The sequence below is a fragment of the Lepus europaeus genome, chromosome 16, assembly GCF_033115175.1.
Source record: "Lepus europaeus isolate LE1 chromosome 16, mLepTim1.pri, whole genome shotgun sequence".
Classification (NCBI taxonomy): Eukaryota; Metazoa; Chordata; class Mammalia; order Lagomorpha; family Leporidae; genus Lepus; species Lepus europaeus.
In genome coordinates this window covers 87,538,769-87,563,885 of record NC_084842.1, presented here as the reverse complement: position 1 = coordinate 87,563,885, position 25,117 = coordinate 87,538,769, and the positions used below count along the sequence as shown (strand labels likewise).

The window sequence follows — 25,117 nt, the reverse complement described above, 5'->3', positions numbered from 1 at the left end:
TGGGTGGATGGATGGATGGATGGGTGAGTGGGTGGGTGGACAGCTGGAAGGGTGGGTGGATGGATGGATGGATGGATGGGTGAGTGGGTGGGTGGACAGCTGGAAGGGTGGGTGGATGGATGGATGGATGGGTGAGTGGGTGGGTGGACAGCTGGAGGGGTGGGTGGATGGATGGATGGATGGATGGGTGAGTGGGTGGGCGGACAGCTGGAGGGGTGGGTGGATGGATGGATGGATGGGTGAGTGGGTGGGTGGACAGCTGGAGGGGTGGGTGGATGGATGGATGGATGGGTGAGTGGGTGGGCGGACAGCTGGAGGGGTGGGTGGATGGATGGATGGATGGATGAGTGGGTGGGCGGACAGCTGGAAGGGTGGGTGGATGGATGGATGGACGGGTGAGTGGGTGGGCGGACAGCTGGAGGGGTGGGTGGATGGATGGATGGATGGGTGAGTGGGTGGGTGGACAGCTGGAGGGGTGGGTGGATGGATGGATGGATGGGTGAGTGGGTGGGTGGACAGCTGGAGGGGTGGGTGGATGGATGGATGGATGGGTGAGTGGGTGGGCAGACAGCTGGAGGGGTGGGTGGATGGATGGATGGATGGATGGGTGAGTGGGTGGGCGGACAGCTGGAGGGGTGGGTGGATGGATGGATGGATGGGTGAGTGGGTGGGTGGACAGCTGGAAGGGTGGGTGGATGGATGGATGGATGGATGGGTGAGTGGGTGGGTGGACAGCTGGAAGGGTGGGTGGATGGATGGATGGATGGGTGAGTGGGTGGGCGGACAGCTGGAAGGGTGGGTGGATGGATGGATGGACGGGTGAGTGGGTGGGCGGACAGCTGGAGGGGTGGGTGGATGGATGGATGGACGGGTGAGTGGGTGGGCGGACAGCTGGAGGGGTGGGTGGATGGATGGATGGACGGGTGAGTGGGTGGGCGGACAGCTGGAGGGGTGGGTGGATGGATGGATGGATGGGTGAGTGGGTGGGTGGACAGCTGGAGGGGTGGGTGGATGGATGGATGGATGGGTGAGTGGGTGGGTGGACAGCTGGAGGGGTGGGTGGATGGATGGATGGATGGGTGAGTGGGTGGGCAGACAGCTGGAGGGGTGGGTGGATGGATGGATGGATGGGTGAGTGGGTGGGTGGACAGCTGGAGGGGTGGGTGGATGGATGGATGGATGGGTGAGTGGGTGGGCAGACAGCTGGAGGGGTGGGGGGATGGATGGATGGATGGGTGAGTGGGTGGGCGGACAGCTGGAGGGGTGGGTGGATGGATGGATGGATGGGTGAGTGGGTGGGCAGACAGCTGGAGGGGTGGGGGGATGGATGGATGGATGGGTGAGTGGGTGGGCGGACAGCTGGAGGGGTCGGTGGATGGATGGATGGATGGGTGAGTGGGTGGGTGGACAGCTGGAGGGGTGGATGGAAAATTAATTTGCTGCTCTTCTTCAGGGGCTCTAATCCCCATCTACAGCACTGGATGGACGACCCCTAAGGTGCTGCAGGCCTCAGGATGCCACTTCTGCCGCCCACGCACCGCCACGCCCCCGCCCCCGGCCCCCAGCACTACCAGGGCCTGCCAGTCCTGGGATTCGTGCAGCAGCGCTTCGGCCTCAATCATTCTCCCCGTGAGAGTCGCCACGAGCTGCCGGGCTTTGGCGCTGGAGCACTTGAGCTGGTCCACAAGGGTGTGCTGGATGCTCTCCGTCTGCTTCCAGAAAGCTTCCATCTGCGGGACGAGCGCGAGAGGCGACAGACAGGGAGCCACGTTATTCCAGAAGGCCACACGCTGCGTGCCGGGGGCTACAATCCCTCCTGATCGCAGACAGAGGAGCTGAACGGGCGCGTGGTCCCAGCCGCTCTATCTCGGCCAGGATCGCCATCTGCGGGGAGCTTCCTCCTCGTGCCTCGGAGATGCCGAGTCAGCCTAAGACGGCGTCTCAGCAGGTGTGCGGCAGCAGTGGGCTCCCCCGGCTTAAGGACCCTTAAACGGGTTGTGATGGCAAGTGGGTGCTCATGGGAGGCGGCCGAGAGCTCCTGGTGGCAACAAAAGCTCGAGCAGAACTAGCCGCTGTTGTCTTAAAAGAGTAAGACGGCAGAGAGGATGCCGACCACGTCAGAAGTTTGCTGGAATTCTTTTCCCTCCCCCTAGGGTGTCAGAAGCAGAACTTGGAATCCCCCGGGGGCTCAGGCGTCTGGGGCGCTCGTTTGAGACATCAGAGCCCCGCAGAGCTCTGCCAAGGACGCCAGGAGCCCTACGGTCCAGCCTGCCCGGCACACAAGTGCGTCTTTTTATACCAAGTGCACATGTATTTGGGTTCAGGCCCCTCCCCTTGGGATCGTCTCAGATGCTGGAATGATCTCTTCTTGCGGGATGGGGCGTGGAGGGGGCAGGGGTTGGGAGCTCCAGGAGCCCACGCTGACGCCGCTGCTGTGACTGACAGCTGTCGGGACACGTGGAGCTCTTCCCCCATCAAGCCCACCAGAAAGCCGCCCCTCTGTGGCAGCTGGGCCTCCCATCCCAGGGGTTTCATGGCAGAGGCCCCCACCCCACCTGGCCCCGAGGGATCTGCAGTCTCCCCAGCAGCCTCCAGCTGACCTTGACCTTCAGCCAGCACACGGCTGACCTCCAACTTCCCCAAGAGAACGCGGGTGGCTGGCCACGGTCCTGCACACCCAGACATGCGGTTCTGTGTCCAGCCAGCTCTGCCTTTTCTCTTCCAGTCCCAGGGAGCCAGGGTACCCACTCGTGCTCCGTAAACACTCCTGATTGCCTGGCACCTCTCTCCTCCGTCCCCTCAGAGACCCGCACAGTTCCGCCCTGCTTCCTTGCCCAGAGTCGATAGCTCATCCCCAAGGCTTGGCGCCAGGCCCCCTCCTCTGCCCACCCTCCGTACAAGCCCAGGCCACGGCCATGCCCCTGGGGAGGGCACCAGTACCAGGCAGAATGTATGACCGCTATGAGCCCTCTCCCCGAAGACCACAGTCCCCCGGACAAGATGGGGTGCTTTCCCAAAGCAACGTCTCTAACACCTGTGACTCTCTCAAGTGTGGCTGAGCCTAAATGTATTCTGGAATCCCCAGGGCCTAGCACAACGCCTGGCAGAGAGCGAGTGCCGAGGGAATGTGTGTTTAATGCCTAAGACGCCGCGACACGCAGAAGGCAAGAGAGCCGCCACTCCCGAGAAGCCGACGCCCCTGGGTTGGAGGAGCTGGTAGCAGCTGCTCCAGCCCACGGGGCAGCAGGGATACGGAGCGGGAGAGCGAGCTCGGCCTTGCATGGAACGGAACGCATCTCCAACTGAAATGAGGGGAACGCACGCTGGAAGGCGCAACCTTCCTCTGCGAGCCTTGACTCCCTAATTCCGCCTTCCCTGTGGAGAAGCTGCTCCCTGCCTGTAGGCAGCCCCCTGGAGCTGGGGGAGCCCCGGGGTCAGCATGCTCCCGGGGTCATCCCTTCCTCCCAACCCCAGCGCCCCCAGGACAGCCCTCACGCACGTGCTGCACCAGCTGCTCCGAGAATTCCCGCTCCTCCTTCTCCACTTCTGCCAGGGCGATGTCCTCACCCAGCGCCTCCGTGCTGGACAGTCTGGCCTGCAGCTCCTTTTCCAGTTCCTCCAAGTCCTGGAGGGAGGGAGGAGGGAAAGCAGAGAGCTCCACTGTATCTCTGATGTCGTCTTACATTCTGGAACCATCAGTGTGCTCATTTGCTACCACAGGATCACAAAACACTCCCCGGCCACGATGAAGTGCTGCACGTGTTGCCCTACGCAAGGTGCCGCGACAGAAACCCACTTTTCTCCTAAACACAGAGCTTTAGGAATAATGCCCTCTTCTTCTGTATTCCCCTGTAAAGAAAGCACTTAACGATGACTACATCACAGGGCAGGCCTGGGGGCAGGGGGGAACGCTTCTGCCGCCCCCTCTGGTTTCCACGGGGAGGGATTACTCGTTACACCCATGGGAGGAAGTGGTACGATGTCACTGTGGGTTCCAGAGCAGGAAGTGGACACAGCCACTTCCTGTTCAGGATGCACCATTCCGAGGTGGCCATTACTCTGGGGCGGCTTCAGCCCGGAGTGACCTGGGCAGGGAAAGCTTGAGGTGGCCCAGCTCTGTGGGTGACGGGAGAGGCCAGCTAATCCTGGGCTTGTGTTAGGAAGCCATGACTGCTGCGCGTCTGTGCCCCTTCCTCCGAGCTGGCCTCCCTCAGTGACAACGCGACAGTTCCATGCCTGCCGCTCAGCTCCGTCTTCCGGTTGACTCTGAATGCAATGTGGGTGTCTCCCCACCCTCCAATCGCATGCACCAGGCCGTTTCTGGGTGCTTCCTGTACCCTTCCAGAAGCTTTGAGGTTGCCGGGAGCATTAAGTGAAATCGTGCATGGAACACTTGGCTAGACCGTCTCTGAACCGGAGCCGCTAGGCCAGCTCAGCGCCTGGCCCGCGGTCACAGAGCTGGGGTCTGATGGGAAGGTGATGGCTGCGGCGGTGAGGGTGTCAATGAGACGATGACGATGATGCCAATGATGGCAGCGGGGGGAGGGGGGGAAGGAGGCTGAGGGGGAGGACGGTGAGGGTGGGGAGTACTGTGGGAAGGGGTGACAGCTGTGATGAGGACCACGACGAGGGCAGTGACGCGATGCTGACGATGGCGATGGTGGCAGTGGTGATGGCCATGACAGTGACGGCTGTGCTGACGAGGGGCCGGCAGCTCTCTCAGTCAGTCCATCGCCTTGCTGGGCTTCACCCACAATTCTCTCACCCTTTCTGCACTCCCCCGGGACGGGAACTCCCGCAGTGCACCGAGAAGCCAGGCTTCTGAGAGCCTGGGGAGACAGACAAGAGCCCAACCTCCACCTGTCTGAGTTCAAGCCCCAATGCTTTCTTACTGCACAGGAAAGAAAGGAACTTCCTATGAGACTGACAGGAGTGGAATACAAAGAAGACAAGGCTCTACATCCAATAATCAAATTATCTCTTTAAAAATACCCCAAATACGCAGAAAATAACGTTGCTGTTAACTGACCAACAGCCGCCTTTTTTATCAACGTTTTTATAAATTCTCACAGTCTGCACTGTTGTCTTTATATCTGCACACACTCTCATGCATCATTGCATTGTGTTCGAAAGTCTATACTGTAATAAACCATTTTTACGCCTGAAACCAACAATATCATATCATATCATAATATCATATCATATCATATCATATCATATCATAATATTCAAACTAATCTCGAAGTGAGCTTGGAACGCAGGCTGAAGCAATACTTACGTTTTCTTGTTTTGAAAGAATCCGCTGGTACAGCTCATCCTCAGACTTCTTTTTCGGAAGGAAGTCCAGGAGACACATTCTAAAAATCTGCATAAACATCTGGGGCCAGAGGAGGAAAGGTGGGAAGAGAAACGCTCAGCGGTGGCGTCGCCCCTCCCGGCCCCTCCCCTACCGACCCCTTCCCTCCCGGCCCCTCCCCTCCTGTGTGCCCCCCCCCCCTTCCACATTAGAGGGTTTTTTTTAAAAAAAGATTTATTCATTTGAAAGTCAGAGTTCCGGCCGGCGCCGCGGCTCAGTAGGCTAATCCTCCGCCTTGCGGCGCCGGCACACCGGGTTCTAGTCCCGGTCGGGGCACCGATCCTGTCCCGGTTGCCCCTCTTCCAGGCCAGCTCTCTGCTATGGCCTGGTAGTGCAGTGGAGGATGGCCCAAGGTGCTTGGGCCCTGCACCTCATGGGAGACCAGGAGAAGCACCTGGCTCCTGCCATCGGATCAGCGCGGTGCGCCGGCCGCAGCGCGCTACCGCGGCGGCCATTGGAGGGTGAACCAACGGCAAAAGGAAGACCTTTCTCTCTGTCTCTCTCTCACTGTCCACTCTGCCTGTCAAAAAAAAAAAAAAAAAAAAAGAAAGTCAGAGTTCCACAGAGAGAGGAGAGGCAGAGAGAGAGAGAGAGAAAGAGAGAGAGAGAGGTCTTAGGTCTTCCATCCAATGGTTCACCCCCCAACTGGCCACAAAGGCCGGAGCTGCGCTGATCCGAAGCCAGGAGCCAGGAGCTTCTTCCGGGTCTCCCATGTGGGTGCAGGGGCCCAAGGACTTGGGCCATCTTCTACTGCTTCCCCAGACCTTAGCAGAGAGCTGCATCGGAAGTGGAGCAGCCAGGTCTCGAACCGGTGCCCATATGGGATGCCGGCGCTTCAGGCCAGGGCATTAACCTGCTGTGCCACAGCGCCGGCCCCAACATCAGAGGGTTCTTTGAAAAGTTCACGGAGGGACTGGTGCTGTGGAGTAGTGGGTAAAGGCACTGCCCAGGGTGCCAGCATCTCATATGGGCACTGGTTCAAGTCCCGGCTGCGGCTGCTCCACTTCCCATCCAACTGCATGGTAATGCGTCCGGGGAGGTAGTGCAAGATTGCCCAACTGCCTGGGCCCTGGAACCCATGTGGGAGATCGGGAAGAAGCTCCTGGCTTCAGACCAGCCCAGCTCCGGCCGTTGCGGCCATTTGGGGAGTGAACCAGAGGATGGAAGACCTCTCTCTCTCTCTCTGTAACTCTGCCTTTCAAATAATTTTTTTAAAAAAGATCTATTTTTTAAAAGTTCATGATAAATGCATATTATGGAAAAAACTAGACATAGATTAAGAGGTTTTTGCATCAAAATAAATGGATTTTTCAATTGCATTTTCCTATGAACTTGTCGGAGCACCTGTAGCTCTTGGTCAAGGGGATGACCTTGGACTTGTCAATCACGTGAGAGGCCTGTCACAGACTGCACTCCGTGATGCTTCTGAACAATGTTCCATTTCTGCTTCGTTCACTTACTCAACTCATATTTGTGAGGTGCCCCTCGGTGCGGGGGCCCCCAAGTCCCCAGAAACACAAAGTGGAGCTGCTTCCTCGTGGACTCAGAGGGACAGGGTAAGCCAGGCCACCCAGCGCAGCTCCAGCTCCACAGACGAGACACTGTTCGGGTCCAGAAGGGCCCTCTCCTGCCGGGACTGTCTCCACAACCTGCGTACCCGCACCCGCGGCGACAGCTGCGTCGTTCCTGGGTCGGGCGATCAGGCAGCACGCTGCACGCACCCAGCAGCCCTGGCTACAGGGCCAGCTCCTCCGGGCTTCCCGTGGCTCCAGCCAGAGGTGAACCCACCAGGGAGCAGGTGCATCTGCGGGCAGGAACCTTGCTGCGTAACGTCCCCGCTGGGGTTTCTCCTTGCCCGAAGCAGGGAGCAGTAGCCCGTGGGAAGCACTGAACTTCCTCTCCCAGCTCCATGTCTGCAGCCCTGTGACTCTGGGCACGGCCCTCCCGTGTGCCTTGTGGTCCTCATCTGTGCAGCGGGGTTAACTGCACCCAGCTCCCTGGGTCAGGGCGAGCCCCGAGGGGATCCCCGTGTTCGGCTCCCAGACAATGGCACACCTTCACGATGCGAGTGCTCCTGTACCCCGCCAGCATGATGGCCAACCCTTTAGAGTACGTCCCCCTTAAATCTCTTCTCTCGGCCGGCGCTGTGGCTCACTAGGCTAATCCTCTTCCTGCGGCGCCAGTACCCCAGGTTCTAGTCCCGGTTGGGGCGCCTGATTCTGTCCCGGTTGCTCCTCTTCCAGTCCAGCTCTCTGCTATGGCCCGGGAGTGCAGTGGAGGATGGCCCAGGTGCTTGGGCCCTACACCCACATGGGAGACCAGGAGGAAGCACCTGGCTCCTGGCTTTGGATCGGTGCAGTGCCAGCCATAGCGGCCATTTAGGAGGTGAACCAACGGAAGGAAGACCTTTCTCTCTGTCTCTCTCTCTCTCACTGTCTAACTCTGCCTGTCAAAAAAAAAAATCTCTTCTCTCTCCGTCTCCCCCAGGAGAGGCAGGCTGGGAGCTGCTTCAGCCCCGACTCCCGTTCTCACTGATGTCAGGTTCTCGAGGGCGTGGGACTCAGCGGACACAGCCCTGTCCCCCAGCGGCCGTGCCCACGGGAGGGCGGCGGCAGCACAGCCCACCTACCATGCGCGCCTCCTGCCGCAGAGCCGCGTCTACACACAGCAGCGTCTGGAGGTGAAGTCTGTACACGCACAGGTCGACGTCCACGCTGAGAAGCCGAGAGGAAGAGAAGGCGTTCAGGATATTTGCAGTGGGGGCTGAGGGTGGGGTCACGGGTGGAGCCACTGGAACTCCAACGTGCTCCCGAACTGAAGCTTTGGGAGGGCAAAGCTATTGCCACAAGTGGCAAATTCCACACCACGCAACCTCGTTGCCTGCACAAGGTTAAAGCCATCGTATGACGTCACCTCCCGGCTCTGTGCATTTGAAGCCTAATTGAATTTCACGTTTAGACTTGGATCCCATCCCCAAGATATTTTATATAATAACACGTAAAAATTCCAAGATCCAAAAAAATCTCAAATCCCCAATGCTTCTGACTCCAAGCATCTCAGGTCTGGGATGCGGCATGCCCGCTCCACAACGCCCAGAGCACCCAGACTGGAGTCGCCATCCCTGACGCAGGCCGAGGCCCCCAACACCCACCTAGTGGCCTTAAGAAGGGAGCCAATGAGCCGTCTGAAACCCAGTGATGGCCAGAAGGGGGCAGATGGCGTCAAAGACCCCGCAGCCTGGGACGGAAGGCGAGAGAAACGCAGGTCCTCTCTCCTCCTCTGACCCGGGTCACGTCTACCGCCTCAGTAATCCCTCCTCATTGCTGCAAGGGAGACGGCCACGTGCCCATTTCACAGATGAAGAAACTGACTTGGGAAAGACATGCTCGGAGAAAGCAAGTGGAGGTTATGCAGGTAGACAAGTAGCAGGGCATGAGCAAAGTCTTCGGTGTGAGCCGTAAATGACCACACTCCCATCCAAACTTACATATGCTGTAAGTCCAAGCCGGCGCCGCGGCTCACTAGGCTAATCCTCCGCCTTGCGGCGCCGGCACACCGGGTTCTAGTCCCAGTCGGGGCGCTGGATTCTGTCCCGGTTGCCCCTCTTCCAGGCCAGCTCTCTGCTGTGGCCAGGGAGTGCAGTGGAGGATGGCCCAAGTACTTGGGCCCTGCACCCCATGGGAGACCAGGAGAAGCACCTGGCTCCTGCCATCGGATCAGCACGGTGAGCAGGCTGCAGCGCGCTACCGTGGCGGCCATTGGAGGGTGAACCAACGGCAAAAGGAAGACCTTTCTCTCTGTCTCTCTCTCACTGTCCACTCTGCCTGTCAAAAATAAAAAAATTAAAAAAATAAAAAAATAAAAAAATAAAAAAACAAATGCTGTAAGTCCAAATGCTGAGAAACAGCCGTTCTAAGCCAGAGCTGGCCCAGCCTAGCAGAGCCCCCACCCCCCAACCTTCAGGGTTTATTGATCTCTGAACCATCAAGGTTCCCTCGTCGGACAACAGGGGGCAGCAGTGAGCAACAGGGACTTGGGCCTGGTGTTCAGGATCTCATTAACCCTTGCAGGGGGCTTGGCCTCTGCCCCACTACTCAGGGGCACTTGGTCAGTGCTGGCGGCTTCCATGCGAGGCCCAGGGCTCCCCCGTCACTCCGCGCGGGCCCCTTGTCCCGTCTCCAGATCAGCCCGCACTCTCCCCGCAATGCTGGCTGACACCACGGCGACAAACACATCTGGGATCCCGCACCAGGCTGCCGGGTGTCCACGGCTGAATCTCTGGGCCTCCCTGGGCCTCTCGGAGAGAACCGGCCGCCCCTCACCTCTCGCAGGCCAGCAGCTCGGGGAAGCTGTCCACACGGAGGAAGGTGCGGCCGAGCAGCCTGTCGTCGCTGGCGGCCGAGTGGACGCTGGACGAGGAGCTCGCGTCGTCCTTCTCGGCCTGGCTCAGGCTGGCCAGGCTGCTGGAAGGGGAGGCCTCCAGGGGCTGGTGCGGCAGAACCACGTGCTTCAAGTTCTCGTGCAGAGAGGGGTTGGAGGAGCCGTCGGCCAGGGGCTGCGGCAGGAGGGACGTCACCGTTAGTGCCCGCGGCGATCTGGGGCTGTTGGGCAAGTCGACCTGAGACCCAGGGGGCTCCCGGGGAGGCCTGGCCTGGCCGGAGCAGACGGTCAGGGCTCTGAGCGTGCACTACAGGGCTTCTGCTCCAGGGTCACGGCCATGGCCACACTCCAGGACCCAATCACAGCTCAGCTGTCCCCGTGAGGGCAGCCTCTACGCTCCAGGCACCCACCCAGAGGCTCCTGACCTGGGTCTGTTCCTCAAGCACCCATGTGCACCCCTCACTCGGCCCCCAACTCTGCCCTGGCCATTGTGGCCCGGCTGCCCCGCCCCCCTCAGGCAGGCCTGTCCACTAAAGCGCCTGCTCTGATGCCCGAGTCCTGCCCAGGCCTTCGCCTTGGCTCCACACAGCCTCCCGCAGGCTCCCAGCTCCTAATCAAGGAACCGGTCCCCAGGGACCCCACCATGGCCACCTGCATCCTAGCCTAGCGCACGGCACAGCCAGAGAGCTCAGCGCATGTCAGCTCCCCACAGCTCCAGGCACATTCACCCAGCTGCACCGGGCTGGCTCCGGCTGAGGGCCTCCTCTTACTCTGGGGCCCGCCAGACCCCGGTTCCCCATCCAAGACACTGCATCTGCTGTCCGCTGGGCTACACCGTCCCTGTCTCCAGCCGCGGAGCCCAGATCCCGGGTCCCTAGGAGCTCTCCCTTGCCTGGTCTGTCCCAGGCTGTCCTGCAAGCTCGCATGTGTTCAGACCTGCCCAGGCCAGGGTGCCTCCTGCGAGGGGCTGACGCTCCTGACCGTGCATGAGTCCCAGGACCCCCACCGGACCCACCCACTGGGCTGCTCAGCAGTGGGTGACGAGGTTCCCAGAGTGGGCGCCAGGGAGCCGTTCCAGGAGCTACAATCAGTCAGCACTGCTCCCACAGGGCGCCCTGGGGAAGCTCTGCACCTTGGGACATTAACTCAGGAGGGACCATCTGTTTGGTGCAAGAATTCTCAGATCCTTCCATATGTGGGGCTCTCTTCAAAAGTAACTCTGGAAACCATTACGCCCATTTCCCGTATGAACAAACTGAGGCACAGAGGAGCGAGGAGACAGCCACAGAGGAGAGGGCTGCGAAGGGAGTTAGGATGAAGTCAGCGCCTCCAGGGCGCATCCTCCTGACCACCAAGGGGGCGGGCAGTGTTTTCCTGACATTCTATCCCAGGCCGTCTCACAGGCCGCGACTCCCTGGAGCCCTGGGAACAGCTCCCTGCAAAATTCCCAGCTTGGAGGTGGCCCCTGGCTGAGGGTGTGGCACGCACGGCCGGTGGCCTGGCCAGATCGTTAGCCTCTTCCTTCTGTGTAGCGTGGAGCCAACACCATTTACCCCACAGGGACACCTCAAGGCTGCAAAGCCCGGTGCAGGCAGCCCCACTCAAGGGTGCAGCGAGCGCTGGCTGCTGGCATCCACGCAGGGCTCCGAGAACAAAGATGTCCGTGACGTCGCCATCAGTGTCTGCATTCGCGTGGGAAGGGCAGGGTGGAAGCTGCCCTAGAGGGGGAGCTGTGGGAAGTCCTAACCTGGGAACACCACGGGCAGGTCCCATCCCTGCAAACAGTCAGAAAATGGATTGGCCCAAGCGTTTGCTACAATGCAGAGCTGCAAAGTGGTCCCCGTTAAAACGAGCTCCATAGCCCTAAGACCCTCGGCCAGGACCCAGAATTGCACCCTCAACCCCCCGCTCGCACCCTGACCTCCGCTACACTACTGAATTCATTGTGTCTCCAGACGGGGCCCAGATGCTCACCCGGAACTTCTGGTTGATGGGGTAGACGACTCTGGCCTTCAGCGCAAAGGCTGTGATATTGCTGTTGAGAGATGGCTCGCACTCCTGGGAAGGAGAGAGAACATACGGCCTGAGATGCTTTCCGTGAAGTGAGAGGTAACGTTCAAGAGTCCCCAAAATCCAAAATACCCCGCCATTGGTCACACTGGCTCGGGAAGGGACCACAGGGGAACAGGGAGGTCCAAGTAAGGGCTCACTCGGTAGATGCTTGGATGGATGGGTAGCTGGCTGGGTGGATGGACGGAGAGACAGGTGGATGGATGGGTAGCTGGCTGGGTGGATGGACGGATAGACAGGTGGATGGATGGGTAGCTGGCTGGGTGGATGGACGGAGAGACAGGTGGATGGATGGGTAGCTGGCTGGGTGGATGGACGGAGAGACAGGTGGATGGATGGGTAGCTGGCTGGGTGGATGGACGGAGAGACAGGTGGATGGATGGGTAGCTGGCTGGGTGGATGGACGGAGAGACAGGTGGATGGATGGGTAGCTGGCTGGGTGGATGGATGGAGAGACAGGTGGATGGATGGGTAGCTGGCTGGGTGGATGGATGGAGAGACAGGTGGATGGATGGGTAGCTGGCTGGGTGGATGGACGGAGAGACAGGTGGATGGATGGGTAGCTGGCTGGGTGGATGGACGGAGAGACAGGTGGATGGATGGGTAGCTGGCTGGGTGGATGGACGGATAGACAGGTAGATGAGGGATGATGGATGGACAGGTGGATGGATGGGTAGCTGGCTGGGTGGATGGATGGAGAGACAGGTGGATGGATGGGTAGCTGGCTGGGTGGATGGACGGAGAGACAGGTGGATGGATGGGTAGCTGGCTGGGTGGATGGACGGATAGACAGGTAGGTGAGGGATGATGGATGGACAGGTGGATGGATGGGTAGCTGGCTGGGTGGATGGACGGAGAGACAGGTGGATGGATGGGTAGCTGGCTGGGTGGATGGACGGATAGACAGGTAGATGAGGGATGATGGATGGACAGGTGGATGGATGGGTAGCTGGCTGGGTGGATGGACGGAGAGACAGGTGGATGGATGGGTAGCTGGCTGGGTGGATGGACGGAGAGACAGGTGGATGGATGGGTAGCTGGCTGGGTGGATGGACGGAGAGACAGGTGGATGGATGGGTAGCTGGCTGGGTGGATGGATGGATAGACAGGTGGATGGATGGGTAGCTGGCTGGGTGGATGGACGGATAGACAGGTAGATGAGGGATGATGGATGGACAGGTGGATGGATGGGTAGCTGGCTGGGTGGATGGATGGAGAGACAGGTGGATGGATGGGTAGCTGGCTGGGTGGATGGACGGAGAGACAGGTGGATGGATGGGTAGCTGGCTGGGTGGATGGATGGATAGACAGGTAGGTGAGGGATGATGGATGGACAGGTGGATGGATGGGTAGCTGGCTGGGTGGATGGACGGAGAGACAGGTGGATGGATGGGTAGCTGGCTGGGTGGATGGACGGATAGACAGGTAGATGAGGGATGATGGATGGACAGGTGGATGGATGGGTAGCTGGCTGGGTGGATGGACGGAGAGACAGGTGGATGGATGGGTAGCTGGCTGGGTGGATGGACGGAGAGACAGGTGGATGGATGGGTAGCTGGCTGGGTGGATGGACGGAGAGACAGGTGGATGGATGGGTAGCTGGCTGGGTGGATGGATGGATAGACAGGTGGATGGATGGGTAGCTGGCTGGGTGGATGGACGGAGAGACAGGTGGATGGATGGGTAGCTGGCTGGGTGGATGGACGGAGAGACAGGTGGATGGATGGGTAGTTGGCTGGGTGGATGGATGGATAGACAGGTGGATGGATGGGTAGCTGGCTGGGTGGATGGACGGAGAGACAGGTGGATGAGGGATGATGGATGGACAGGTGGATGAATGGATAGATGGGTGGACAGATTGATGATGGAAAGATAGACGGATGAATGCACAGATAGATGGGTGGATGGATGGATAATGGATGGTTAGACAGGTGGATGGATGGGTAGCTGGCTGGGTGGATAGAGGGATGGGTGGGTAGCTGGATGGATGATGGAGAGATAGACAGGTGGATGAATGGATAGATGGGTGGACGGATGGATGATGGACGGATAGACAGATGAATGGATAGATGGGTGGGTGGATGGATGGATGGTTGGATGGATGGATGGTTGGGTGGGTAGGTGGATGTTTGGATGGATAGCTGGGCTATGAATTGATGGCTAGACAAATGCCATTGGTTCATTCCCTAAACAGCTGCAATAGCCAGAGCTGGGCCTATCCAAAGCCAGGAGCTTCTTCCAGGTCTCCCACGCAGGTGCAGGGCCCCACGCACTTGGGCCATCTTCTACTGCTTTCCCAGGCCATAGCAGAGAGCTAGATCATAAGAGGAGCAGTCGGGACTGGAACCAGCGCCCATATGGGATGCCGGCACTGCAGGCGGAGGCTTCACCTGCCACGCCATAGCACCAGGCCCCAGGATAACACCTGCATATTCATTCTCCACACGGGTCTCTCTGCGCCCTGAGGGTACCGAGGGCAGCTGCTGCTCAGGGCCCACGACCAAGCTACCCTCTGCCCGAGACGTTTCTGAAGCGACACAAAAGCAAAGAACGGCGTAAGGCTCAAGGCAGGACTGGCATCATTCGTGGGGCCCAGCGCAAAATGGAAATGGGGTTCTAGGGAAAAAACGGTTAGGAATTCTGTGTCCTGGGATGCAGCAGTGACGGCTTGAGTTCCTGCCACCCGCGTGGGAGACACAGATTGAGCCCCCAGCTCCCGGCTCCGGCCTGGCCACGCCCAGCTGTTACAGGCATTTGGGGAGTGGACAAGTGGGTGGGAGATCTCTGTCTCTGTCTCTGCCTTGCAAATAAATTTAAAAACAGGGGATTTTGCCGGCACCGTGGCGCACTAGGCTAATCCTCCGCCTGCGGCGCCGGCATCCCATATGGGCACCGGATTCTGTCCCGGTTGCACCTCTTCCAGTCCAGCTCTCTGCTGTGGCCCGGGAAGGCAGTGGAGGATGGCCCAAGTGCTTGGGCCCTGCACCTGCATGGGAGACCAGGAGAAGCACCCGGCTCCTGGCTTCGGATCGGCGCAGTGGCAGCTATAGCAGCCATTTTGGGGGTGAACCTACGGAAGGAAGACCTTTCTGTCTGTCTCTCTCTCTCACTATCTAACAGACTAACTCTGTCAAAAATAAAAAAAATAAAATAAAATAAAACAGGGGACTTCAAGGGGTGGGCATTGTGGCACAGTGGGTTAAGCCACTGCCTGAGACGCCGCATCCCACGTCAGAGTATTGGTAGCTTCAGGCTCCGAGATGGCACGGGCTACGGGCCCAGGACACCGGGCTGGCTAATTTTCCGCGGGAGATACAGTCCCCGGCCCAGGGACAAGATGTGAAGACAGAAGAGGCCATTTAACATCCTTAGAAACAGAGGTGACAGGAGAGGCCAGAAAGAAGGGGGTGAGAAATCAGAGGAGGCATGGCCCCCGCCCTCCTGGAACTCACGTCCCAGGGGAGACGCAACACCAAGCACCCACTCAGGTGGAAGCATCATGTGACAAGACGAGGGTCTCACTGCCAGGGTCTACGTGAGCCCTGTGGGGGCGGCTCGTGGAGCAGGCGGCCCAGGCAGGTGCACTGGACGCAGAGCTGGCTGGCAGGGGCTCCACGCTCCACCTGTGTGTGCTGATGTCTTCCGTTCCGTCCACCTGCAGAAGGCAAACCCCAGGAGGGCAGGCCCAGAGCACGGTCATGGCCCGGGCCAGGACTGAGAGGCCTGGGGACACTTGGCACACGGCGTCGAAGGGTGAACGAGCTCCTGCTGCCCGGACAGGACCCCGCGCTTCTAGTTTTCTGAAATGCTCCTTATTTTTTATTTATTTATTTTTTTAAAGATCTCGCACTATGCCCCATTTTTTTTTTTTTTTTTGACAGGTAGAGTTATAGACAGTGAGAGAGAGACAGAGAGAAAGGTCCTCCTTCCGTTGGTTCACCCCCCCAAATGGCTGCTACAGCCGGCGTGCTGTGCCGATCCGAAGCTAGGAGCCTGGGCTTCCTCCTGATCTCCCATGTGGGTGCAGGGCCCAAGCACTTGGGCCATCCTCCACTGCCCTCCTGGGCCACAGCAGAGAGCTGGACTGGAAGAGGAGCAACCAGGACCAGAACCTGGCGCCCATATGGGATGCTGGTGCCGCAAGGTGGAGGATTAACCAACTGAGCCATGGCGCCCGCCCCTGAAATGTTCCTTATTGATTAAGGTCGGGGTCCCTCCAGGGTCTGCTGGTCCCCCGCCAGCCCCAGGCTGGGCAATGCCATTGTGCAGAAACCAGCAGGGAGCACACATCCACAGGGTGAAACTGCTCCCACTGACAAAATGCAATCCTTCAGAAAACTGGTTAAAGCAGAGAGCCGGCCTCGCCAGCACAGCTCAACTCCTCCCGGCAATCGCAAACACATCCTGCAGGGCCTTTCCCCTGCCTGGGACCGGGGGGGGGGGGGGGGTGAGACCGAGGCGGCACAGGAGCACACCCGGGGGCCTTGTGGAATTCGGCTTGGCTCTGGCTGATTTATTTATTAAACAGAGGTCATGAAAAGCCTCCGTGCACCACAGTCCTGCCCACACACCCTGGTGAGCTCAGGCTGCAGAAGTGTGTGGAACAGCCACGTCTCTAACTTAACTGCTGGCAATGATTAGCTTGGTCATGGGCACCCAAGCTGAACCCTTAACAGGGACAACATGACCAGGCAGGAAAAAATGAGCTACGCTTCTGGGAGGTTGCAAGATGTGGGCCCCCCACCCAACAGAGGCATTCACGCCCAGCCTGGGGGTGGGGCGCCTCAGACAGGTTCCGGAAGCCACAGCCAGGACTGTGGTCGTCACGCTCAGAGCCTCACACATGGTGGCTTTTGCTTTTCCTATCAGCTTTCTTGAGGTGCAATTCGGACCTCGTACAAGTCCCGGGAGAGGGTGAAGGTCAGTGCGTTGCCGGGCCCTCCACTGATGTGTGCACAGAGCAATGTTGTACCCTCAGATCCTCAGCCCCAGGCACTGGCACTGGCAGATCCGTCTGTTTGTACCGAGTTCCCTGTTCGGGACATCCCGCGGCTGGAGTCCTGCCTCTGTGGCCACCTGTGACTGCCTTCCCTCGCTGTCCAGCCCAGTCCTGTCGCCACAGGCGTCCGTCCCTCCTTCCTTCCCGTGGCCACCGCAGGGACAGCACACGCTGTGCTCATCACCCACGGGGCAGTGGCTGGACACGGGTGTCGTCCGCCCAGCTCAGCTACCGTGACGGTGCAGCCACCAAGGCCTGTGGCTGTGCTTTCGCGTGGACGCCTGTTTTCCCTCCTGTGAGCGCGGTTCTGACAGCACACAGAGAACTTGCCTACACCTAAAACCCGGGACCTAAAATGCCCCCAAATCCAAAACTTTCTGAGCACCGACACGGCACGTGGGAAAATCCAACAGCTGACCTCACGGGATGGGCTGCAGTCCAAACACGGTGCACCAAGGAGACTGTGAATGACGGCCAGGCTCCGTGCACGGGTGCGCACGGCCCCCAACGCGGGGCCTGCTCAGATGCTCCCCGCCCCAGGCGGTCTCAGGATGCAATTGCAAATATTCCGCAGCCTGAAACCCCAGACTCTACTGGTTCCAGATATTTTGCATAAAGGATATTCAACTTGTTCAGAGGGGCAACGGGGCAAAGTAGCAGAGACGGGGCTGGGGGAGGGGAAGACAGAGGCAGAGTCGGGGGACCCTGCATGACCCAGACTCACAGTTCAGAGACACACGGAGTCCCACGGAGATGCCGTGGAATGAGACGGGACACAGGCCACGCAGATTTCCACGGAACGAGACGGGACACAGGCCACGCAGATGTCCATGGAACGAGACGGGACACAGGCCACGCAGGTGTCCATGGACCGAGACGGGACACAGGCCACACAGATGTCCATGGACTGAGACGGGACACAGGCCACGCAGAGAAGCATTGACACAGACACGAACAGGGACAGACAGCAGGAGCCAGGGACACAGCACGCACAGGCAGGTGCAGCCCCACCCCCACAAGCCCTGCTCCTGGGACTGCAGGCTCTCCCCGTCCCTACAGACCTGGGGTCAGCCCACCAGGCAGCGCTCCCTCCGCAGGGTCCTGCCAACAGGGCAGGCACAGCCCTGCGGTCAGAATCTTCGGGAAGCGAGGGTAAGGGTGACTCGGAAGCTCACTGCTGCTGACTCCAAAGTTCTGTGAAAGTCACTGAAGTCCCCCAGCCTCCCCCCCCCCCCCCATCAGCTGAGCCTGCCAAACAGGCCTGGAAGAGGCACAGGGTGTGGGGGAGGGCGGCCGAGCTCCCTGGGAAGGGCCAGGCAGACCCAGGGACAAACCTCAGCGTGGCCACTCGTCGGCTGTGTGATCTGATCCCCCGAGCCTCGGCTCCCTCACCTGGAAGGTGAGGAGGGAAACAAGACCTGCCCGAAGGCGGCTGCCGGGAGAACTGCATGGGACGGATGCTATGACGCTGGCAGGACACAGAGCATGGCCAGCAGGTGCACAGCAAGCTGGCTCCTCTCCCCCTCCCCCGGGCATCCGTCGCTCTGTCTGTGCCTGGATCATCCACCTCTCCACCTGTCTTCCTTTATTTCCCTCTCTTTCTCCCTCTGCCTCCTTTCGACCTCATGTTTCTGCTTTTCACTTGGCACTCGCTCTTGAGGACCCAGATGCTGGGAATGTCGCACCCTCTGTGCCCAGAGAGCTCACTCAGGCTGGGTGGCATGGAGGGAGGTGCCGGTGAGGAGGGAACAAGGCACCCACCTTCTCACATCTCTGCTAAGGCCAGCACGCCCACCCCTAGATATTGTCTTAAAAGCAGACAATGAAAAGGAAACAGACTTACACTCAAATGTCGATGGCAGCCTTGATGTCAGGAGCCAGCCCCTGAAAAGAGCCCCGTGCACCCAGCAGCCGGCCCTCTGTGGAGCACGGGCAGCTCAGACAGTCCCCACGGCGGCCACCCGGAGCTTTAAACAGGGACAAGCCGTGGACACTCAGGGCCAAACACACACATCTCAGAGGTAGGAGGCCCAGGGCTCCGTGTGCACAGAACAGCAAACTCCACGCAGGGTGACGACGTCACAGCCATGGCTGCCTCTGGAGGCGCCTGTGTGCATGTGTGTGTGCCCATGCATGTGTGTGTCTGTATGTGTGCATGTGTGTCTGCAAGCATGTGTGCGCATACATGTGTGACCGCATGTGTGCGCATACATGTGTGCAGGTGCAGTTGCGAGGGGGGAGAGGCCGCTGATACTGTGCGCACTGGGGCCCTGGAGATCTTTCTGAGCTAATGGCAATGTTGACTACAAGGCTGTGCGCATTCCTCCCGCCTCATCACACCGCGCACTTCCCCCCTGTGTATTTGCTGTGAACAAATGAGCCCCGAACGCAGGAGCCTGGTGGGACACCAGACCCGCCAGAGGCTCGGGTGCAGCACGCTGGGCCGCTGGGCGGGGCACGGGCACCCACCGCGCCTCGCAAGTCGACACGCAGGTGTCACTCACAGTGAGGGCCTCCTCGTCCCGGGGCGCCGCCTGGGCTTCCCTCCTCCTCCTCCGCGCCGGGGAGCCGGATTCCGAGGGCGTCCGTGCCTCGCACTCCAAACTCCTGAGCAGACTCTGAGCGTCGTCTTTCTAAAGCCCAAAGGTGGAGACGAAGCGGAGAAGTGGATTCAAATAGCCGCGCCCGGCCCGGACATCGGGCGGTCCACTCCCACTCCCAGCAGCCACTTCTGCTCGCCTGTGGCACCGCCCACCTCCTCCACCCCATCCCTTTCCCCCTGGGGTCCACGTACATCCTTCCAGACCACCCAGTCCCCGGGGCTCCAGCTCAGCAGGCCCCAAGGCCCGGAGCCACGATCGCCCCATTTTCTTTTCGGGTCACTTTGGACGTGAGCGGCTCGGGGCTCACAGCTTTGCCCGGGGGTGCGTGGACTGACTTTCCCGTGGACTGACCACGAGGACTGACTTCCCTGTGGCTGTCAACAACGGCCCTGGATGACTTTTAAGGAAATCTCTTAGCCTTCAAACCCCAGAGTGACTTCTCGTGGGAGCCTACATTGATGAGCAAGCGTGGGTTCTGTGTTTCCCAAAACACCTCCGTGCTGAAGCCGGTCCCTGCCACGGTCCTTCGTGGACCCGTGCAGTGTGGGAAGTCCGAGCTGCCCGACACGCACGCCCTCGGCTGAGGCTGAAGCAGCAGGGCCCTCCCGCCCCGCCTCGGCTCCCAAGCCGTGAACGGTGCCCTGGGTGTCGAGACTCTGCGGTGGAGCTGACGTGCTGTGCGGCATCCCCAGCACAGGCGGCTGCGATACCTTTTATTTTCTTTTATTTGCCTTACAGAACGAATATGTGTCTGAGAAGCTTCGCCAGGCGTGAGCTCTGGTGCTGTCGTCTGTGAGCTCTATGGCAGTCTCTGCTACACCCGGTGTTTTGGGACAGAGAGAGACAAACAACGTTCCTGACAAACGGCTACAAAAACGCCGCGGCTCTGGGTGCCACGGTGTCCTCAGTGGGTCGGACGAAGGAGAACCGTGCGCACTGAGCAGTGGGCTGTGTCGGAGACACCATCAGCTCCCCCTCTGGCCACCAGTGGCTCCCAGACAGAATCTGCAGAAATGCCAGTCGGCAGTTGTCGCTGAGCACCTGCTACGCGCCAAGCCTTGCCCTGGGCACTGGGAGCAGAGCAAGGCACACAATGCCCAAAGCTGACGCCTACAGAGTTCATGTTCTAGCAAGAGACAGAAACAAATACGCACACGGGCAGCGGGGAGGATGGGGGACGGGCTGTGGACGAGCTGCCGTTTGAGAAGCAAGATGCCGAGATGGCTCAGGAAGAGTGGTCCGGGGAGAGCGAACAGCGAGGGTGAAGACCCGCGGCAGACACAGCCCACGGAGGTTCCGGTGGCTGCAGCTGGGCGCAACTCGGGCATAGAGAGGGGATGATGCGGCCAGGGGTTGGGGGGCAGCAACTGTAGCTGACCCTAAAGACGGACCAGTGAGATCCCCCCAGCCCCCAGGAGGGACCCACTCACCCTCCAGGGAAATGCCAGTGTGTGAGCGACAGACTCCGATATGAAGGGCAGAGCCCAGGACAAACAGGAGGGGGAGGCAGGCAGGACGGGCAACTACGCTGCCCTGAGAGGGACGAGATGTTCCACTCACAAACGTGCGGACAGGACGGTAGAAACGCTCCTGGAGACTAAAATGATCAAAAACCCAATACAAGCATAATGTTGTGAGAAGTCTCGCAGAAAGCAGTGTGGAAAAGACAAAGAGACGGAAAATTGGAGGGAGAGGAAGACAATTAGAGACCCAACCTGACCCTAAACATAGTACCCAGCACCTCGGGTGACACCAAGTCCCGCCCTGGGGCAATTTCTTGTGCTGGGAGCAAAGACAAGATCCTTTCCCAATCCACAGCAGAAAACCAAAGACGAGATTTCACGTACAGCTTCGAGGACCAGGATGGAACCAGGCTTCTCAGCGAAGCTGGAAGACGACGGAAAACGCCTTCAAAATTTTAGAGGAAAATGGTTTCCAGTCCAGAATTCTCTCACTAATGAACCCACAGCATCAAACTTAAAGATAGGAGATGGATGTTTTCACACAGAGAAGTTCTCCAAAGAGTTTGTCCATCCCTTTCTCGGAAGGCTACCGGAGGAGGTGCTCCAGCTTCACCGGGAAGGAGGCAAAGAAAGACAGGTGCTGGGGTCCCCAGACAGGGTCCTGCCAGGAGAGCGGTGGGAAGTCCCAGCAGGACGCCCCTCCCCTCAAGGCTCCTGGTGACAGGGAAAGCCCAGAGCAGGTGACTCCCAGGCCAAGAACAAAGGTTTGCTAGGAGGCTGTGGGGCTCCATCCCAGGCCTCCTGGCTCAGTGAGGCTGGGGGAGGGGTCAGGAACCTGCATTCCATCAGGTTCCAGGGGCTGCTGACCTGGTGCAAACTATACAGTGGTCCAGAGAACAACCAGCTCAGACCGGAGCAGGGAGAGAGGCTTTGCTCAAGAAGATACAAAGGGCCTAACATCGACTGCGTCCAGACCATACGCAGAAGTCTTGAGATGCACGGAAGGAGGGGAGAGTTTGGTGAGAAGTGCTGAGTACACAGAATCCAAGCAAACGCAAAAAACAAAACAAAACAAAAAAACGTGCTGATTTCAGGGGAAAACAGAACATTGTATAAGAAAGGAAAACACTTCTAATCCTCGCCGGTGCAGATTTCAGAGCAGACGATGTTTCCAAAGCGATCACCGTGGGAACACGACCGCGATTCATCGCTAATTATTCTGTACCCACAGCGGTGCCGGGAGGGTGCACCTGCAAGGAACCAGGAGATGAGGCCTCCTCCCTTTCCCCGGGGCCAGGCAGCGGCTGTCGCCCAGAGCCGTAAGCTGCGGCAGCACTAGTCCTTAGTGAGGGGACACACATCAGCCAGGTGACAGCTGGAGGTGGTGACCAAGGTGGCTTCCCCGTGGGTGTGTGCAGCAGTGTGGCTGCTGTACCTGGACCCTTTCAGGGACAAGTGTGGGCAATCTGGGTGCAGATAGAAATGTTTTAAGGATGAAATCAACACAACGAAGATCCCACACACACACCAGGGAAGTGGTGCAAGATAAAATCTTGGAGTAGTAGGATAGAAAGTGTCCAAGAAGCACCAAGGAGCGGTGCCTGGGGTCCCTGGGGACGCTTCCCCAGTCGTCCCGGCTCACCCCAGGCTGAGCAGGGCCCGCGGGGAGCAAGGTCACGCAGGCAGAGAGGATAGGAGCGCAGGAGCGCAGGAGCGCAGGAGCCATGTCTGGGGAGCAGGGAGAGGGCTCCTGTGGCTGCCGTGCAGGCTGGGGGCCTGGGGGGGCAGCTGGGCTGGGATGCGGGCTGGGGGCCCGGGGGGCAGCTGGGCTGGGATGCAGGGTGGGGGCCCGGGGGGCAGCTGGGCTGGGATGCAGGGTGGGGGCCTGGGGGGGCAGCTGGGCTGGGATGCAGGGTGGGGGCCTGGGGGGCAGCTGGGCTGGGATGCAGGGTGGGGGCCTGGGGGGCAGCTGGGCTGGGATGCAGGGTGGGGGCCGGGGGGGGGGCAGCTGGGCTGGGATGCGGGCTGGGGGCCTGGGGGGCAGCTGGGCTGGGATGCAGGGTGGGGGCCTGGGGGGCAGCTGGGCTGGGATGCAGGGTGAGGGCCTGGGGGGGCAGCTGGGCTGGGATGCAGGCTGGGGGCCTGGGGGGCAGCTGGGCTGGGATGCGGGCTGGGGGCCTGGGGGGCAGCTGGGCTGGGATGCAGGGTGGGGGCCTGGGGGGGCAGCTGGGCTGGGATGCAGGGTGGGGGCCTGGGGGGCAGCTGGGCTGGGATGCAGGGTGAGGGCCTGGGGGGGCAGCTGGGCTGGGATGCAGGCTGGGGGCCTGGGGGGCAGCTGGGCTTGGATGCAGGGTGGGGGCCTGGGGGACAGCTGGGCTGGGATGCAGGCTGGGAGCCTGGGGGGGCAGCTGGGCTGGGATGCGGGCTGCAGGGAAGGGAAGCCGCTCCACCCACTGCACCCTACGCCTCGCAGGGGGAGCCCGGGGGGTCCTTTCTGAAGAAGCAGGCTCAGATGTCAGAAACAGAGGCCAGGACGAGGAGAGATGGCCCACTGGACAGGAAGTTCTTGGAGGTCCCATCACATCCTGGGAAAATCCCTTTAGCCCTGCCCTGGCACCAGATCCCCCTCTGTGGCCCCCATCACGTTCTCGGCCACGGTCACCCTCAACTGCCAGCTATGTGACCCCAGCAGCTAGGTCATCCTGGGAGCCTCAGCTGATTCAGCGACCAAATGGGGTGCTAACCACCAGCTCACCAGAAGCAGATGATGAAGGCTCTGGCTTTGGGGCTCAGATACCCAGTCCCACTGCTGACCAGCCCACGACCCTGGACAAAGTAACAACTGCTTCTCCAAAGGGCGGAGATAACTCCTACTCAGAGGCTGGACTGAGGCTAAGGACCAAACGGCCTGGGGGCTCGGCCAGCTAAGTCCCCACTTGGCACACTCACTCACACCCCATCTCCAGTTAGGATCCAGCTTCCTAGGAGGCAGCCGGGGAAACCTCGAGTACCCGGGTCCCTGACACACTCACGGGAGACCTGGATGGAGCTCCTGCCTCCTGGCTCTGGCCTGGCCCAGCCCAGCTATTGCAGGAATTTGGGGGAATGAACCTTGGATGGAAGTTCTCCCTCTCTTTCAAATAAACATTAAAAAAAAAAAAAAAATAGAAGCAAATGCCCACAAGTGCTCTGCCAGTGCCTGGCACCAGGCAAAGGCTCTGGGGGTTACTACGCCCCTTCCACTCCTCCCAGGGGAAGTCACTGTCCCAAACCCCAGCACGATCTGTCACCCGAAGGCACCCACACTGTACCACATTAGCTGTAGCCCTTCCCAACAAAGCACTCCCCGGCTCGCACAACCCAGCCTGTGAGGGTGCCTGCAGCCCTTCCCAACAAAGCACTCCCCGGCTCGCACAACCCAGCCTGTGAGGGTGCCTGCAGCCCTGCCCAACAAAGCACTCCAACCCTGCCCATGAGAGCGCCTGGGTTTCCTTCGGCTCTACCCCAAAACAACTCTCTTCTCCCACGGACGCAAGCCCACGTCGCCTCATCCCCGACCTGCTCTATCCCTCAGAGGGGCAGAAGGTGCGAGGGGCGGCACTAGCAGTCACCCCACTACCGGACGACACCAGTGACACCAGTGGCAGGAGGACAGCTCTCCTGGACATGTCCACCACCGACACTGCCACCTGTCTCCTAGGAGGCTGTGGTTTTGGGGATAGACTCACGCCTGTCACTCTGCCACTTAACCTCGCTCTCTCTCCAGTGCCTGCTCCCGCAAATGCAAAACGGTGAGGTGAATGGCATCCACTCAGAGCCCTGGATTAGTGAGAGGCTCAGGCAGGGGCCTGGCACACAGCCTGCCCCGGATAAATGTTGGCCCTGTCATTTCTCGCATGCCCGGCTGTGCAATCAGCAAACGCTGTCACCTATTCGCGCTGGCTTTGAAGGCCCTGGGCCGGTGACCCCCAGGTGTTCGGGGAACTGAGTGCAGGTTTGGAGTGAACGGATGGCGGAGCAGGCAGAGGCAGGCATGGACACCCACTCCTGCCCACTGCTCTGAGCTGGGCACTCTGTCTGCCTCCTGCCCAAGCCCCAGGGCCACGGTGAGGCTGAGGTCCCTCGGGGTGGGCGCTGCTGTCTGAGCTCACACAGCCTGGTAGGCAGGCGCGGGAGACTCCACCCGGTGCCTTTCAAGTCGCCCCGCCAACTCCCTCCCAAATCACTGCCTGGGACTCCGGCCTGG

The 25,117-nt window shown here is 59.9% G+C and overlaps 1 protein-coding gene across 2 annotated transcripts in view; it reads right to left on the bottom strand.

The window, feature by feature from the left end:
• Positions 1-25,117, bottom strand: part of EVC (EvC ciliary complex subunit 1) — a 53,113-nt gene that overhangs the window by 27,713 nt on the left and 283 nt on the right. For both annotated transcript variants that reach the window (XM_062212864.1, XM_062212865.1), the window contains exons 2-8: positions 19,310-19,438; positions 11,711-11,794; positions 9,679-9,911; positions 7,986-8,070; positions 5,279-5,377; positions 3,500-3,625; positions 1,572-1,730 (exon numbers count right to left, since the gene is read on the bottom strand). In XM_062212864.1, coding sequence (XP_062068848.1) covers positions 1,572-1,730; positions 3,500-3,625; positions 5,279-5,377; positions 7,986-8,070; positions 9,679-9,911; positions 11,711-11,794; positions 19,310-19,438 — 915 coding nt within the window. The remainder of the gene's footprint in view (positions 1-1,571; positions 1,731-3,499; positions 3,626-5,278; positions 5,378-7,985; positions 8,071-9,678; positions 9,912-11,710; positions 11,795-19,309; positions 19,439-25,117) is intronic.